This window comes from Fusarium graminearum, chromosome 1 (genome assembly GCF_000240135.3).
Source record: "Fusarium graminearum PH-1 chromosome 1, whole genome shotgun sequence".
Taxonomy (NCBI): Eukaryota; Fungi; Ascomycota; class Sordariomycetes; order Hypocreales; family Nectriaceae; genus Fusarium; species Fusarium graminearum.
Genome location: NC_026474.1, coordinates 7174767 through 7191035, shown reverse-complemented (window position 1 = coordinate 7191035; position 16269 = coordinate 7174767). Strand labels below are relative to the sequence as shown.

The following is a 16269-nucleotide window of genomic DNA, read 5'->3' as shown; positions in this document are numbered from 1 at the left end:
CTATTGAGAGTAGGTAGTTTAGGGTATCGGTTTGGAAAGGAAACAACTCATCATTGCCGACGGTGAGAGAATTCGTATATTCGTCCGCCGATTTCCCGGACATATAAACCTGGAAAGTTCATTTGTCATCCAGATATTGGGCTTAATCGGGTATAGTGTGTCTATCAATCACCCTCGAGGTTCAGGGTCCAGGGTGAGCAACACAAGGACTTGACTCGCTTGTTTCATCCACTCACTGAATACGTACTCCGGGCACACTAATGTCTAGGTTGGGTAATGATGCAGTGGAGATGAGCGTCGGAACTGGGGTATGCAAGCGATAGTCCATGGCATCGGCGGACAAGATCGTGAGACCTGCAGAATGGCGGACCAAACCATCGCGATGGACTATTTAATATTGACTGTCCAGTATCTGAATAATTGTTAATTTCAGTCCAAAAATTCATCTTACAGCATATTTAAAAACAAACACCTCAAACCCAAGTTCAAGATGGTTAAACTCGTACTCGCTGGAGGGTCTGGAAGTACGTATTGAAACAAAGAATATTATCCTCAGGTTATGTTACTGATATACATCGCAGACATAGGTCGGGAGCTTCTCGAAGCGCTTCTCGTCAGAAACAAGCACGAGATCATCATTTTCTCAACAAAGGTTAGAAACTCGAGCCAAGGCAAGATGATCAAGGCTCACACATTCAGGACGCTCCCGAGATAGAAATCGCACCAGGAGTCAAATGGTCCAAGACAGACTACCAAGATGTCGATCAGCTAGTAAAGCTCTTGGAGGGCGTCCATACTGTCCTATCATTCATGTCTGTCTCGCCGAGAGGGGTTGAGGCTGGAACCCGAGCGCAAATAAACTTGATTGACGCTGCAGTCCGCGCCGGTGTGAAGCGCTTCGCACCTAGCGAATGGGCATCGTAAGTATATGATTCTCAAAGTCAGTACGAGTACTAATTTGATCAAGCTCCAAACTCGACAAGTTCCCCTGGTATGACTTCAAGAGGGTAGCTCGGGAGCATTTGGCCGAGATCAACAAGGACAAAAAGGTGATCTTTCTACTTCCCATTCCATATGGAGTAACTAATCAGAGATCTTTAGGTCATCGAGTACACGCTCTTTCAGTACGGACTCTATACCAACTACATGACCTACCCCTACAATTCATCAAAGCATATCACCATGTTTGAACCAATCATCAACTTCAATGCCTGCCGTGCTCTCGTCATCGACGACGGCGACGTTGTCTTCTCCCTCACCACAGCACAGGATGCGGCCAAGGTCACTGCTCTGGCTCTGGAGTATGAAGGAGAATGGCCCGTTGTCAGTGGTATCAAGGGCGCAGACATCACGATGAATGGTTTAGTGGCGCTTGGAGAGAAAATCAGAGGTATTTTATTCTACAGACCATCCAAGACTTGTACTGATTTTTATTAGGTAAACCATTTGCTGTCGAGCATCTCAAGGAGGAAGATCTCCTAGCTGGTGAAGTAAAGGCCTCGTGGTGCCCAGTGCCAGAGCATCCATCTATTCCTGTCGCCGTCCGTAAAGAGCTTGCGCCCAACATGCTGAGGTGTCTATTGCTTGGATATAAGGATGGCGCGTTTCAAGTTTCTGATGAGTGGAATAAGCTGTTGCCTGACTTTAAGTTTACTCAGCCTGAAGAGTTTCTCACCAAAGCTTGGGCTGCTATTGATGCGGGCGAGAAGAGTGTGTTTACTGACTATTGATGGGTTTGAGGTGTCTCGGGTTAGAGAGTCCTCAGGGTATCAGAAAAATTGACCGCTGGGAGCATAAGAGATAAAATTATTAGGATACCTTATGTCTCTTAGACTAAGCTCCTTAGACTACTTATTTTTATACCCTAAGACTTAGGAGACCAACTTTTCTGCTACCCACTAGAGAGTGAATGCATCAGATCAAATCAACCATTGTGTTTCATGAGGTGGAAAATTGGAGAAAAAGTCGCTTACTACTAAATTATGGACTGGTGTTAAATAAGATCTAGCCGGTAGTATAAAAAGCCGTTGCTCCTCGCCTGTATTCGACCACGTCAACTGGTATCCCGTCATCTTACCAGACCCTAATTTCGCCCAATCATTACTTTTCTAGGACAAATGAACGGCTACTCCGTAGTCTTTAGGGCAGCAACGAAGCTTGCAACATTAATGATCTCAAAGGGCAGTGAACATCCCCATGGCGTGTCGATCATCGCTGCATTGCCCCCTAATACGGCAATGATCTACAGACTCGTCGAGCAGGGCTGACAGACTACTAAGCCAAACCCGGTAACGATAGAGCGATGACCCAATTTTCCCCTTTATTAGGCTACACAGCCCGCTCAGCTGTGTTGTCGTTATGTCCAATTAGCGGCTGATAAGTTGAATTATGACGCTAAATGCCTTCTGGAAGAATGCTGGATGTGCGAATGCGAGAGCTCAGCCTTGGGTTTGAAACTAGTGAGGTTACCATCATCACGTCATGTGAACTTCTCAAGGCTGATCCTATGCCGGTGTTGTGCTGTATATATAGATGGTCATTTCCACTTTGAATACTCTATCATCATCATCATCATCATCACAAAGATTCATCAGTCACGCAAAAGGTCAGAGACATACCAAAGACTCCTACCCACCTCAACCATTCAAGTAAACCTAAATGACAATTCTTTCTCAAATCAAATTTACTCAAGCATAGAAAGACGTCAACAAACAACACAACTTCAAACAGTTGCCGTTCTACAGACCAACACACAACTACAACACTACAACAATTACACAACTACCAAAATGTGTCTACCGTTTTTCAGAAAGAAGAAACAACCAATGGTCTACGACTACTATCCTCAACCTGTAATGGGCTACTCAAACAAATACGACAAGCACGGGTACTCAAAGAAGTACAACTCAAAGAAGTACAAGAAGCAACGCAAATATGATCACATGGGATCAGCTGTTGGTAATGCGGCAGGCATCTGGGCTGATGGATGGGGCGGCAGTGGTGGTGACGGCGGAGGAGGAGGTGGTGGTGGTTGTGATGGAGGTGGTGGCGGTGGAGGAGCTTGCTAAATAAGCAGCGTATACTTGGAGACGATGTGCATCGACTGTGGAATAAGAACATGAGTGGGCGTTGTTAGATTAGAGTGTACTGATACAGGTGTTTGAGCGCTTTCTTGACTCATAGATTATAGATTTCATCTTTAGATACCATTTCAACTACTATTCTTCTTTATTATATCTTCACTATCGATATTGGAACTCAAACAGTACCAGTCGGGTTCCAAATAAATAACTCGCGCCAATTACCTGTATATAGTACAACCAAACCCTTTCCGACAACCTACTCCAACTTTGCATATGCATAATTTACACTGATGGCCTAAGCGTTAAACTCTTCTTTTCCCCGTGATAACCTCAAACTCCTTTTCAGAGCTCCTCTCAAGCTCTTTCTTGACCCAGGCTCCTATACTTGATGCCGCATCATGGGGACTTTCAAGATGCAATTGGAAGAAGCCCTGCAATAGTGATGGTGTGAACGTATCGTCCGGAACCTCCTTGGCAAACTGGGCCGCCAACTCTTTAATCTCGTCCATGTCCATATGTGCTGTGCATCCCAAGTCGGGAGAGAACATGCGAATAAACATTTCCTCTGCTGACTTGCGACTGATGTTGCCTAATAACACTTTCATATCAACCCGGCCTGGTCTAACAAGGGCACTGTCGAGTTGCTCGGGGTGATTTGTCGTCATTATAATAATTCGTCCTTCCACGGAACCTACTCCATCTAGGACGTTCAAGAGTCCAGATAAAGTACAGTTTGGCGCAGAGCTGTTTTCTTGCCCATTGTCGGAGTTGGAACGGTCTGTCCACACGGCGTCGATATCCTCTAGCAGCACAACGCATCGTGGTGGAATTTCTTGAAACATTTGTTCAAGGTCTGCATCTGTTGCAACACTGGGAATCTTGACCTCATAAAGATCTAAACCGAACTCGCCTGCTATAGCGACTGACAAAGATGACTTTCCAGTTCCAGGGGGTCCGTAAAAGAGATAACCGCGTCGATAGGGCATACTTCGACTCTGATACCGCTTTTGTGTCTTGGGGTCCAAATAGTTGCGAATGTCCCCGAGAAGGTCCTGCTTGGTTTCATTGTCAAAGTGAACAGTCTCCAGATATCGGATTGGCTTGCGAGCTTTAGGTTTCCATGACAGGCCATATCGATCCCGCGCGTAGATAATGACGAAGAATTGAGTTTGTCGATCTGAGTATTCGCGACAGGATTCAATGAACGATTTGATGGGCTCAGCCGACCAGCCGAAACAGCTCACGGTGATTTCTTCACCCCCAATGCCGTCATAACTGGGATCCGATAGTGAGGAGCTGAAATCATCGACGCGTCTAGTAACAAGGAACAAATTTCCACCCCAGAAAAGCCATCTCGTGTTCCAATGAGGTGAGTACTGAATTGAGTGTCGCGTCTTTTTCAGAGCAGCTGCACGATCTCCATTCTGACCAACATCGGTTCTTCCATGGAATGAACGATAATGTCGTTCGCGATTCGCCATGATCCACTTCACAACACTTCTGTTCAGAGGATCGCCACCAGGGACTGTTACAGATGCAAGAAAGAAGCGTCGTATCGTTCCGTAAGCTTCGTGCCATAAAGTGTTCAGAAATCTCCAGGCTGTAGGAACAGTGCCAGCTATTGCAATAAGAGAGCCAATTTGAGTGATGTCAAGCTCTGACCAGCGCGAGCAGACATCACGCATGATACCAATTCCATGAGTCCACGGATCGAGAAGATGCTGGCCAGCTGTTGAGCCGATGGGTATTCGATAAGACATAGTGTCAATGGCTCCGGTGACGTTGAGGTTTTACTCAATTGGGGATGAGCGACGAGTGCAATTGAGCACCCATTGAAGGGGTAGACTCAATGATTGGTGAAGGGAGATGAGATTTGAATTTATTACATTTGTTAATGAATGACAAAAAGCATGATTAAAAAGAGAAGCCTATAAGTTGATGAAAGAGACTCTGTAATTATGAGATGCAATGCAACCCAGAAGATACAGATTTGTTAAAGTTTTGGCAATATTCGAGATGCCGAGCTTGACCGCCTACCTTTCCTGGGGGTAGTGCCCCTTTCTTACCGCGTATCCCTGCCAATAACTTCAGCTTTGCTGCGTGTCATCTCGCCCTTGCATTAGCCATGTCTGGTTGCGATATTTGGATATGAGAGAGACACAGTTTTCACACAGATCTACAGATATGAAGAATGACATATCAAGACATGTGACTGACTTGGTATCAACACCGAGACTAGTTCATGTAGCACTGTTATATTACTGCTAGTCATTGCGCTATAACATCTGCAACACCTAACTTTAGCGTAGTATCAGTGCCAAACCCACTAATTCTTCATAATTTGTACGGAGTACACCGCACTACTATCCTCATATTACTCGTTCACCTCGCTTCCCTACCGTACATAACGTTTCGGATTAAAGCATTAGAGATTTAAGCGTATTTTGTGGACCTTGTATCGACAAGACGAGATGAAAGAAGCTTAATTGATAGGTAAATCCCATCTGTTATCCTTGCCTCACAGCCCTATAGGGTATCTACCTCCCAGGGTATCAGCAGAAATCCCTGCGAGACGCCTAGCAGTCGACATGACTACATCAGTTTGTGCTATTCAGACAGACGTCTTACGTTGTTTTATTCTAGATCCCCAGTTTTAGAGACCAACCTGTCTGTAACTGACTAGACAGTATATTCATGACAGTCAAAACCTGATCTAGACACGACAGGGTCCCCAAACAAATATGAAACAAACTCCAGATCCAATTACCAGTTTCAGCTCATTTCTCACTATTTTTAGCGTCATTATACAACCCAGGAAAACCCTCAATCCCTTTAACTCTCATGCTATCAATGTAGGGCAATTGTTCTTGGAGCCAGTCCTCTTCCTTGCCAGCTTCCGGAATAGTCATGCCTCCTTCTCGAAGTGCCAACATTGGTGTGAAAGTCACCATGATCAGTCTTTTCTCTTCATCTCCAACATTCCACCTCGACTTCTTGGCTGGTGGCTGAACTCCTAGTACGCTGTACCAGTATTCCTCAATGTCGGTTGCCAACTTGTCAAAGTCTGCCTTGGATCTTGATGCAGAGTCGCGAACGAGACCGACGATGCGGTTAGATGTGGCAGGATGTGGCCATCCAGCTACAAAGTAGTTGTTGTCTTTGTTTTCTTCAGGGTAAAAGCGCACGTGGACGAAGAATGACGGCGTCTCGAATGCTCGGCAGTGTAGTTGAGTGATTGCAGTAGCGAGGAGCTGTCGCTGGTTCTGATTGAGGGAGCACGAGTGGTGGATCTGGTAGAAAGGCATGACTGGCAGTAGAAGAAGGTATTAGATTAAAAAAGGTATAAGATTGGTTGAATGGACTGAAGATGCGCGAATTGTATCGTAAAAGTGGCTTCTAATAAGCATATCTTGTCGGAGAAGCTGTCTCCGCTGACCTTAGACAAAAGCGGGGTTGAACAAGGTTGAACAAGGTTGTGACCAAGCCTCACGGAGTGTATGAGTTTCAGCCTTGACCTCTCTGTGTATCAAAAGGTCTTGGAGGGGAAAAAAACAAAAACTATACGACCAAGTCCTATTTATATGGTTGATTCATAACTACGTATATCAGGCTACGGTTACAGTCTCGTCCGTACTTCTGAGGCCTCCCCAATGACGGTCTAAACTTGACGCCCAGCTTTTACCACTTCTCAACATAAGGTCGGATATCAATCTCCTGTGTAAAAGCAGATCGATGCTGCGTGTGAAGATTCCAGTATGCCTCTGCAATCTGTCGGTACAAGTCAGTCATTGTTATTCACAAACACATATGATTCCAAACTTACCGCATCGGGACTAATCTTTCCATCATCAGCACCATCGTTCGCTGCCCACTCCTTCGTTCTCGGGATATCAATGACTCCGTCGATGATGGCATGCGCAATATGAACACCTTTTGGCCCAAACTCCCTCGCCAGAGACTGATGCATCGCACGCTGTCCCCATTTACCCGCTGCAAAAGTGCTAAACTGCGGGCTTCCCTTGATGGAAGCCGTAGCACCGGTAAGGATGAGAGTGGGCGGGTAGTGTGACTCCGGCACAGCCTCCAAAAGGTGAGGAATAGTAGCCTGCGCAAAGTGGAAGAATGACCTGATGGAGCCGTCAATGCTGGCATCAAGGTCCTTCTTTGTCTGTTCCAAGAAGGGCTTTTTGGCGAATCCACCGCTGCCGACGTTGTAGACTGCTGCTGCGAGATGACTGTTGGGAAATTGCTTGTTGATGTCGTCAAAGGCCTTCTTCAGAGACGCTGGGTCAGCGACATCAGCAGTGATGCCGATGGCTTTGCCACCTGCTTTCTCGACGTCTGCGACAGTACTCTCATAGCTCTCTGGGCGACGGGCGAAAAGAACAACGGGATATTTCTGGGCAAAGCGTAAAGCGACAGATCGACCTGTTGAGATATGGTCAGCAAGATGCAGGTAAGAAGCGGGGGTGAAGGGGTCAAGCTCAGCTTACCTGTGCCTGGACCGACGCCAGCAATGATAGCGTAGAGGGATTTAGACGCCATTTTGATGATTGAGTCGGTTGAAATAGTGAATGAGATAGTAATTGTAGTGATTAGATATTTATTTGGCCAGATTTCTGTGTTATATAAAGACAGGGTTTCCTCAAATTGACCTCACTTTCAAGTTCAATTATGTCATCTGCTTATAAATATTCACCGACGCTACTGCATGCATCTCGCGCTGTCGGCATGTTGAACCAAGTCCGAATGTTACCAATTAATAAACACATTTGTTAATATGTATTGGTCTGTAGCTTATCATTACTCCCGAATCTCAATCAAGGTCCTTGGCAACTTTATCCACCCACTCCTCCATTTCGTTCATAGTGCCTCGTAGCCACCGACACTCATGGTGTGTGATGTCTCGATACATCACCTTCCTCTTCGAATTCGATGTAGAACTAATTTTCTCCGCTTTCTTTATTCCCTTCTTGGCCTTTCCGAGTTTCGAGCCAACTTCCCATACCGAAAAACCCATTGTCAATCGACTGAACTTGCTATGATCTTCCCACTTGTAGTCTCTCGTCTTGTCATCCGAGCCACGCTCCAGGATTGGGAGGGTTAGGTGGCGAAGAAATTCAGGACCTGTTTCTTCGTATTTAAACCTCCCGCCTCTATTTATCAATATTGACTCCAGATTGCGGCATGGTGAAAGGGCCTCTGCAATCTCGTTCTGTTCAGAGTCAGCAATGCTCCATATCTTATGCTTTATAATTCTTACAAACTGATTCTCCTCGGCATAGAAATGAAAGTGCTTCAGTTGAAGAAAGTTCTCAATGAAACGTTTCACCATCTGAGTATCCAAACATGGCATCTGCCAGCCGGTGAGAGAGATTGAATCTCCGAATTCTATCTTGGCCAGATTTGTATGCGTAAAAATACCTCGCAAAAGCGTGTCTTTAAATCCCGGATTGGGCAGATCCGAAGAATGAATACCGGCGTCAACAATAGTGAGACTTGTCAAACTGCTGAAAGACGAAATAAATTCGATGCCGTGGTCCTCTTCTTCCGGATATGCTACCATCCTAGTCAAGTTAGAATTGCCTTGGGTGCCGAGATGCACAGAGAGACTCCGAAGTTTGATATCGGTACTGGTTGCGGCAGAAAATATCTCGATTAGGCGTTTGAAGAGTAACTCAATTTTGACATTTTTATAGCCGACGTTGAGATTTTCCAACTTGGTAAAGTCAATGGCCCTGGTAATACAATCAACTTCATCTGGATCAATTGATGCACCTTTGATTGAAAGTGACTTCAAGGCGCTCAGGTCATATTGTGGATTCGAGGAGCCAGTTGTGCTACTCGACGTGTCTTTCACCTCTTTATATAGGAATTTGAAAGGCGAGCTATTAAGTTGCAAACTCCGCAACGTGGAACGCGAGTTCCAGATCAACGATAAAGGAGGGATACCAGTGCCAATATAGTTATATGCATACAAGTGTAGGTGCTTCAAGCCTCTGATCGCAGCCAGTGCCTCAGCCTCTGTGTTTTGATGATCGGAGATATGGAGCCAAAGAGCCTGAAGGTTGTTTCTAATAGCCAGTGTTTTTGCCATTGATCTGTACCATTGTCAGCAGAGAAGAAAATGGGCGAAACCTAGAATGCATACTCTGAAATACTCGTGGCTGCAAAAACCTCCAGATTGTTTATACTCTTCAACAGTTCTTCCGCGTAGCGATAAACAATATAGCCGTGCTTCTTACCTGGACTGATGATGTCCAACATGGCCTGTCGAACAAAATCTGCAATTTCGGGTTTCTTCTTGTCATCCGCCTTGTCGGGGAAACTCTCCTGTTGACCTTTGTACTGGCCTTCCTTCTTCAGCTGCTTCCGCTGCTCGATCGTGAGAAGTGGCTCAATAGTACGGATGAGCTTGGCAATATGAGCATGATAAGTTACAAAGCCCTGGACTCTCTTGTAGAGTTGAGGTATGACGAGGCTATGAAAAGCCTTACAGGTTTTGCTCAGATTTCCCAGAGACTTTGTGTCTTCTATCTGTTCTTTGTGAATAGTTGGAAAATCTGAGGGTTAAAGGTTCCAATTTACCTTTGCTATGACCAGATTCAAGATTTCTGGTGGGAACGATGAAAATGGGCCATTGGAGTTGGCGACTGATGTCTGGACGGATGGCTTGCCGGTCTTGCTCGTTCCAGCTGTGGCTTTCGGCTTTGACTGTCGGCCAGGAGACTTGAAGTCGGGTGTCCTATCCGCCGATTTGGTCTTGGGTGCTTTTTTGATAGGGTTGTCATCGTTCGAACTTGGAGCCTTGCGCTTGGGTGTTTTCTTGGGTTCCTGGGTTTGCTTCTCAGAAGGGACAGGTTCGTCAGTCTTGGCCTCGAGTCTTGCACTTCTCCTTGCTGGCATTTTGTACTGCTTAGTTTGATAATGTGGAGTTCAATAGAGACAGATGTAGTGAACGAAGTCAGGGGTAATTTCCAAAACATGGTCACGTACTTGACGACTTTATCACGTGATGATGCTGACATTGACGACCCCTGCAGGTGATAACATTGACCGAGATTATTAAGGACGGAAATGGACAATGAACCGGACTGTTCTGGGACGATCCAATGTGGTAAGCCCCTTTCAATCTTTATCCTCATAGGACTGACCAAAAATAACAAAGTCCTTGTAATTCATATATAATTCACTGACTAAAAGACTAAAGATACTATGTTCCCTCCTCTTTGACCTCGCCGCTGGGCGATCCATGGCGGAAAGAAGGGCCTGGATAGTGCTTTGAAGCAGACGCCAACCACCAAGCCGTTATAAGAAAACATAAACCACAAAGGATTACAGAGTTGTAATTCATGGTTGAACCATCAAATGGCAACCCTACGGCTGAAGAATTGATTAGTTGTAAATTTTAGAAAGATATTTGCTTCGAAGATACTTACGGAAACAGAAGAAAATGTCGAAAATGACAATGAGTAATACGGTGAATCCATTGATCATGGACCCCCATTTTCCCAAGTGAAAAGGTCCAGGTGAGAATCTCTCACGACTGCTGAGGAGGTTCGCAACGATGGGAATAGCGTATGAAACTGTGGTAATGATGATGAAGGATCCAGTCAGGTTACTGAATCCAACTGAACTTCCCAGTGGAATTGCCCCAATGCCCGATGCTATGATCGCCACGAAAAGGGTCGACTCGACTGGTGTTCCAAGTTTTGTACTAACTCTGCTGAAGCACTGGGAGAACGGCACTGCTTGATCTCTAGCTAGAGTCCAGTACGTTCGACAGTTAGTCAAGACAGTGCCGATAACACAGCAAAGAGATGATATGAGAATAATAAAGAGAAGAGCAAATGTTGCTGCTGCGCTTCCTGTCGCTTGATGATATATCCCAGCTAAGGGGAACGTGTTGGAGTTTCCTTGAAGAACTGAAAGATCCGAGATGGCGTATCCGAGTACGATGGCGAAAGCTAAAGCATAAACACCACCAATGGAGATATAGAGGAAAATGGCCTTGGGCAGATCTTTCTTTGGGTTGGCAGCCTCTTCTGCCATGTGAGTGATGGCATCTAGAGTCCCAATAGTGAAAGCACCGTTTAGAACCCCAACCATGAATGCAACTCCATCATTCCAGCCCGTCAAGTTGTTTTCGTGAAACGAGTTCCAGACGAATTGACTCGATGCATGCTTCGACGGCATGACGGCGACAATAATGATAGTCACGAGACCACCGACGACGACAAGAAATAGACCAAGTTTCTGGGTATAAGGCACAAGTCGATTGGAGAAGATGACGACAAATGCGCTCAGCCATATGACGATCAGATATGCGACGTAAACGTGCCATGCTGATGGGGAAAAGGTAGGTGTGAGTGTTGCGTAGCACTGCACTCCAGCATTGGCTGCAACTTGGACTAAAGATGCTAGCCCAAACATCCAACCATAGAAGTTGATCCACCCTGCATAGAAGCCTGTGATCCGGCCCCATTTTGGACCGGCTGCTATAGTAGCCCAGTGATATACTCCGCCGGAGCTTGGACATGAGGAGGAAAGCTGCATAGAGGTTAGCAGGCTCCGGGCAATCTGGGAGCACTGGACGTACCTCGGCTATGCTAAATCCAATGAAGGTATAGTAGAACACAGCGACCATAAGTCCATATATGACACCAGAGATACCTCCGCTCAGGATTGACACAGAGATGGACGAGCCAAGGACAACCCAGGCATTGTTGACTGTTACAGCAATGCCTGTCAACCCTACGAGTCCATACTGACGAGTAAGTTGATCGGTATGTCCAGAGGCGTTGATAACAGAGCCTTGATCAGTAAATGTGGTGGATTCCCCTTCAGTCACATCCCCTTTCTCAAGAACGCCACTGTTGATCTTGTCGTGATCCATTGAGTAATCGGTAATGACAAGGTTTGGGGGGGATCAGTGTGAAATAATTATTTATTACATGTTCATTTCTTCGTTTATGTGCTACAGAGATCTATATATGTTCCAGACGCTTTACACCAAGATAAGTGATATCAAGATATCATGGAGTATCTCGCCATATGAAGGTGGAATCCCATTTTGGCTAGACCCCTGTTTATCAATTGGGAGCCGATTGGACATTTCGCAAATCCCTTATCACAAGCCGTGGGCAATCTTCCATGCGGTTACAATTCCTAGTTCAGGGATGCCTTATCTAGAGGTGCCTGAAGTGAGCATGCGAGGGTTACATCACCTTAGTGACCTGACGAATATTCACGTCATGATTCCAATAGTTCACGTTTCAATTCCGCGGAAGTTGGGGTTGGAGAGTGAATGAGAAGAAATTATCTAGCCTTTCAATGGCAGCTAGGCAGTCTATTGTGTTAGTTTATGAACAAATGTCTACATCTGGTATACGGTATGAAAGGTCAACATCTTTATCTGTATCTAATCGTCCTCGTTACTGCTATGCTAGTGTCATGAAATGGTTGCTCTTTTACAGATTCCTATCCAAGTCATCAACCCTAATCCTGTCAGATGCTCGCTTGACTTCTTTCTTCCAATCACACAAGGCAATGATGACCCATTCCAAAGCGCCCACGAGAAACAAAGCCACACACTGTCCGACCCAAAGTCCGGATAGCCCCCAGCCATGAAACGCAAGCCAGATACCTGCTGGGAGCGCACCTCCGTAGTAACTAATACAATTAACCACGGCTCCAACCCATTGCCGCCCCATGCCTCGCAAGGCTCCTCCACAGCTTCCATTCAGACCATCGGCGATCTGAAACAGTGCTACGTAAGGCATAATGTGCGCGACTAGTGTCACTACCTCTTCATCATCGTTGAATATCTTGGCGATGACATTCTTGGTCGATAGAAGGACTGTCAAGATAATTGTCCCAAAAATGATTGAGAGAAGCGCCGCTGAATGCGCGCATCTTCGGGCTTGAACAGCGTCACCTAGACCTAAGAGATTGCCAAGGCGAGATGATGCAGCAACACCAAGTCCGAATGGAATGGTGTTGATAATCTGATCCAGAGTCATAACAACAGACTGTGCAGCAAGGGGAATCGTTCCAAGACGTCCAGCAGCAAGAGCCACGATCTCAAAGGCCCACCACTCCGTACCAACGTGGATAACGCCCAGAAACGCAAGCTTTGAAAAGGGTCCAAGATGCTGTAGGGCCTGTCTAATATTGAACCCACCCCAGCATGCTGAGCCCTTGATAAATGCTGTGTATCCGACAAGTAGCAAAAAGCATAGCCAATATGATATACCAGTGGCGATGGGGGCTCCATCAAGGCCGAAGTCAAGGGTATAGATGAAGAACCAGTTGAGCACAGCGTTGAGGGGAGATATGACGAGGAGTGCGTACGTTCCTGGACGGTAAATCTCTTGTGCTTGTAGAAACTTCTTCATTGCTTCGAACCACACGTACCCAAGACCACCAGGGATCAAAAGCTGCAGAAATCGTGGGCCTTGGACGCAGATAAACTCCTCTTGTCCAAGAGAGCGAAAGATGTATCCAGAGAAGCACCATATGATAGCAACAACTCCATAAAAGCCTGTCAAGACTATCAACCCTCTCTGCAACAATATCCCCAGGTCGTGTTTATCCTTGGAGCTGGTAAAGGTACTCGAGCCAAGTGTATCGAGCGCAGTCGTTCCGCCGAGAGCGATCAGCCAGGCAGTTGCCATGGTGAACATGTAAGAAAACGCGGCCGTGGCAAGGGCTTCGGGCGACAGACGGCCGACCATGAGTACGGACACTGTTTGCAAGCTGTTTTGCAGCATGTATGCTAGTATGACTGGCACCGATGCTTTGACCAGCACGACGGTTTCCGTGAGCCATGGTGAACGTGAAGAACTCTTGATTTCGAGGGAAGAGTTTCGGGAATGAGGGATCAAAGGAGTCTCTTCGTCTGGGAAGGATTCCAGGATTCGATACGAGGGCTCTATAGACGGAGAATGCTGTGAGGTCATCTTGACAGTGGGTAATGAGGTTCAATAGAGATTGAATTGTAGGTTGCGAGTATGTCTCTGGACACAACAAGTTGTGGGAAATATCAGTAGGTACTCTAGCAGAATCAATTTGAGAGAACACTTCATGCCATATCTGTAAGTGATGGCCATATTGCCAATAATGTCACAGTCCACAAAAGACTCAATTATTTTTCTTGTCACGTCTGAGCCATGTCTGAAGCCACATCGGCTCGGAGACCTTCTGATAGGGCCACAGTCTTCGCTATCTACATGCCCTCATTACTGTGCTGCATAATTAATAATGGCTTGATTCTCTTAGTATGAGGCATTTGTAACGTGAGATTGACGCCGCATTAGACGTGAAGCTTAGAAGCCATCGCCGTGCAACGTTCTTATCTCGGAGAGTTATCTCGATTACCGAATGTGGTAATTTACCCACGATAAGAACATGAAGTTGCGGGGTGTCGATCTGGTTGCAACTTGATCAGCTATTTTACCCCAGACTAGCCTAATCTGGTGATTTACGCGCTTCATTGACGCCCGCCGATAGATGGTGATGCAAGTTGGTAACGATGGTGGTTGATGGCATGTCGTTGCTGGGAATGTTGTCAACCCGGAGAAACAGGAACTCTCCAGATGAAAGTATGAGGTTATTAGGGCATGTAATCGGGTGTCAATGTACCTTCTCACTTAAAAGTTGATGCCGAATTGGCATAAATATTGGGTTGCGTGCCACTAAACTATTGACACAAGCAATCCACCTGCTCTGACAATTGGGATCCAACATGCTCTTCAAGTCTTTCACTTTCCTCAGCATCGCCTCTGTCGCCATTGCTCATGGCAGCCATGACCAAGAGCCGATGGAGGGACCTCACCAATCTCTCTGGTACAACACGCTCCCTGGTGATGGTGGAACACAGGTAAGACCTCACATCTCAAGACTTTATAACGTCACTCTGACAGTTTTAGGCCGACTCTGTCTTCTCAGGCATCAGCACCTTTGGTCGCCTCCCCTATCAGCCCTGTCTAGGACACAATAGCATCAAATATGACATCGCTTTCATCGGTGCACCATTCGACACAGGCACATCGTACAGACCTGGTGCTCGTTTCGGTCCTTCTGGTATCCGACAGGGCTCACGACGACTTAACCTCTAGTAAGTTGTAACTACTCAACATTTAGAGGCTACCTAATCTGAGGACTCTTAGTGGAGGCTACAATGTACCTTTGGCCACCAACCCTTTCAACAGTTGGGCAACTGTCCTAGACTGCGGTGATATCCCAGTCACTTCGTGAGTCAACTCGTAATGTTCACCGCAACACTATACTTACAACATGTTAGTTACGATAACCAGTTTGCACTCCAGCAGATTGAAGAGGGTCATTACAGTATCCTGTCACGACCACCAGTCACTGATGCAGACAAGCTTGGACCAGCAAGCAAAGGGCGAACTCTACCTCGAGTCATTACTCTTGGTGGTGATCACACCATCACCCTACCTCTGCTGCGATCCATCAACAGAGCCTACGGGCCTGTAACTGTTATCCACTTTGACAGTCATCTGGACACTTGTAAGCTCACATGCTACATCTCAACGATACCAACACTAATTCCTTACAGGGAGGCCAAAGGTCTTCGGTGGCTCACCCTCAGAAGCCGCAAGTATCAACCACGGCACATACTTCTACCATGCCGCGATGGAAGGTCTGCTTGTCAACGATACTAACATCCATGCTGGTATTCGTACCACTCTTAGCGGCCCAAGTGACTATGACAACGACGGTTACTGCGGTTTCGAGATTGTCGAGGCACGAGAGATCGACACAATCGGCACAACTGGTATCATTGAAAAGATTCTCAAGCGCGTTGGACCTGACCGCCCCGTGTATCTGTCCATTGATATCGATACCCTTGATCCGGCGTTTGCTCCCGCAACTGGCACTCCCGAGACTGGTGGATGGTCCACCAGAGAACTCAGGACTATCATCCGAGGACTTGAGAGCCTTAACCTCATAGCTGCGGACATTGTTGAAGTTGCTGTAAGTTTAATCATCGCCCAAGGGATTACTGTACTAACAAAAGTGCGTAGCCTGCTTATGATACCAACGCAGAGCACACCACAATGGCAGCCGCTGATGTCCTTTACGAAGTCATGTCTATCATGGTCAAGAAGGGGCCACTTAGCAGAATGATGGACGGCAAGCTACAAGAGGAGCTGTGAGA

At 46.3% G+C, this 16269-nt stretch overlaps 9 protein-coding genes across 9 annotated transcripts; 3 read left to right on the top strand and 6 right to left on the bottom strand.

The window, feature by feature from the left end:
• Positions 1-490: 490 nt before the first annotated feature.
• Positions 491-1730, top strand: FGSG_02214 (uncharacterized protein; the record flags this gene model as incomplete). Its single annotated transcript, XM_011319805.1, has 6 exons — positions 491-524; positions 582-652; positions 700-920; positions 968-1049; positions 1102-1390; positions 1438-1730. 6 exons carry the CDS (start codon positions 491-493, stop codon positions 1728-1730), a joined length of 990 nt encoding a protein of 329 aa, XP_011318107.1.
• A 668-nt stretch (positions 1731-2398) lies between these two features.
• FGSG_02213 (uncharacterized protein) lies at positions 2399-3068 on the top strand (the record flags this gene model as incomplete). The annotated part of the gene is made up of 2 exons (XM_011319804.1): positions 2399-2459; positions 2731-3068. 2 exons carry the CDS (start codon positions 2399-2401, stop codon positions 3066-3068), a joined length of 399 nt encoding a protein of 132 aa, XP_011318106.1.
• A 317-nt stretch (positions 3069-3385) lies between these two features.
• FGSG_02212 (uncharacterized protein) lies at positions 3386-4843 on the bottom strand (the record flags this gene model as incomplete). Its single annotated transcript, XM_011319803.1, has 1 exon — positions 3386-4843. One exon carries the CDS (start codon positions 4841-4843, stop codon positions 3386-3388), a length of 1458 nt encoding a protein of 485 aa, XP_011318105.1.
• An 893-nt stretch (positions 4844-5736) lies between these two features.
• FGSG_02211 (uncharacterized protein) lies at positions 5737-6388 on the bottom strand (the record flags this gene model as incomplete). The annotated part of the gene is made up of 2 exons (XM_011319802.1): positions 5737-5762; positions 5872-6388. 2 exons carry the CDS (start codon positions 6386-6388, stop codon positions 5737-5739), a joined length of 543 nt encoding a protein of 180 aa, XP_011318104.1.
• Positions 6389-6761: 373 nt separating this feature from the next.
• FGSG_02210 (uncharacterized protein) lies at positions 6762-7628 on the bottom strand (the record flags this gene model as incomplete). Its single annotated transcript, XM_011319801.1, has 3 exons — positions 6762-6851; positions 6907-7511; positions 7577-7628. The coding sequence occupies 3 exons, from the start codon at positions 7626-7628 to the stop codon at positions 6762-6764; spliced, it is 747 nt and encodes a 248-aa protein (XP_011318103.1).
• A 2025-nt stretch (positions 7629-9653) lies between these two features.
• Positions 9654-9989, bottom strand: FGSG_02209 (uncharacterized protein; the record flags this gene model as incomplete). Its single annotated transcript, XM_011319800.1, has 1 exon — positions 9654-9989. One exon carries the CDS (start codon positions 9987-9989, stop codon positions 9654-9656), a length of 336 nt encoding a protein of 111 aa, XP_011318102.1.
• A 307-nt stretch (positions 9990-10296) lies between these two features.
• Positions 10297-11979, bottom strand: FGSG_02208 (uncharacterized protein; the record flags this gene model as incomplete). The annotated part of the gene is made up of 3 exons (XM_011319799.1): positions 10297-10466; positions 10523-11633; positions 11683-11979. 3 exons carry the CDS (start codon positions 11977-11979, stop codon positions 10297-10299), a joined length of 1578 nt encoding a protein of 525 aa, XP_011318101.1.
• A 574-nt stretch (positions 11980-12553) lies between these two features.
• FGSG_02207 (uncharacterized protein) lies at positions 12554-14044 on the bottom strand (the record flags this gene model as incomplete). The annotated part of the gene is made up of 1 exon (XM_011319798.1): positions 12554-14044. The coding sequence occupies one exon, from the start codon at positions 14042-14044 to the stop codon at positions 12554-12556; it is 1491 nt and encodes a 496-aa protein (XP_011318100.1).
• A 785-nt stretch (positions 14045-14829) lies between these two features.
• Positions 14830-16267, top strand: FGSG_02206 (uncharacterized protein; the record flags this gene model as incomplete). Its single annotated transcript, XM_011319797.1, has 6 exons — positions 14830-14964; positions 15014-15201; positions 15254-15337; positions 15388-15617; positions 15667-16085; positions 16136-16267. 6 exons carry the CDS (start codon positions 14830-14832, stop codon positions 16265-16267), a joined length of 1188 nt encoding a protein of 395 aa, XP_011318099.1.
• Positions 16268-16269: the final 2 nt, after the last annotated feature.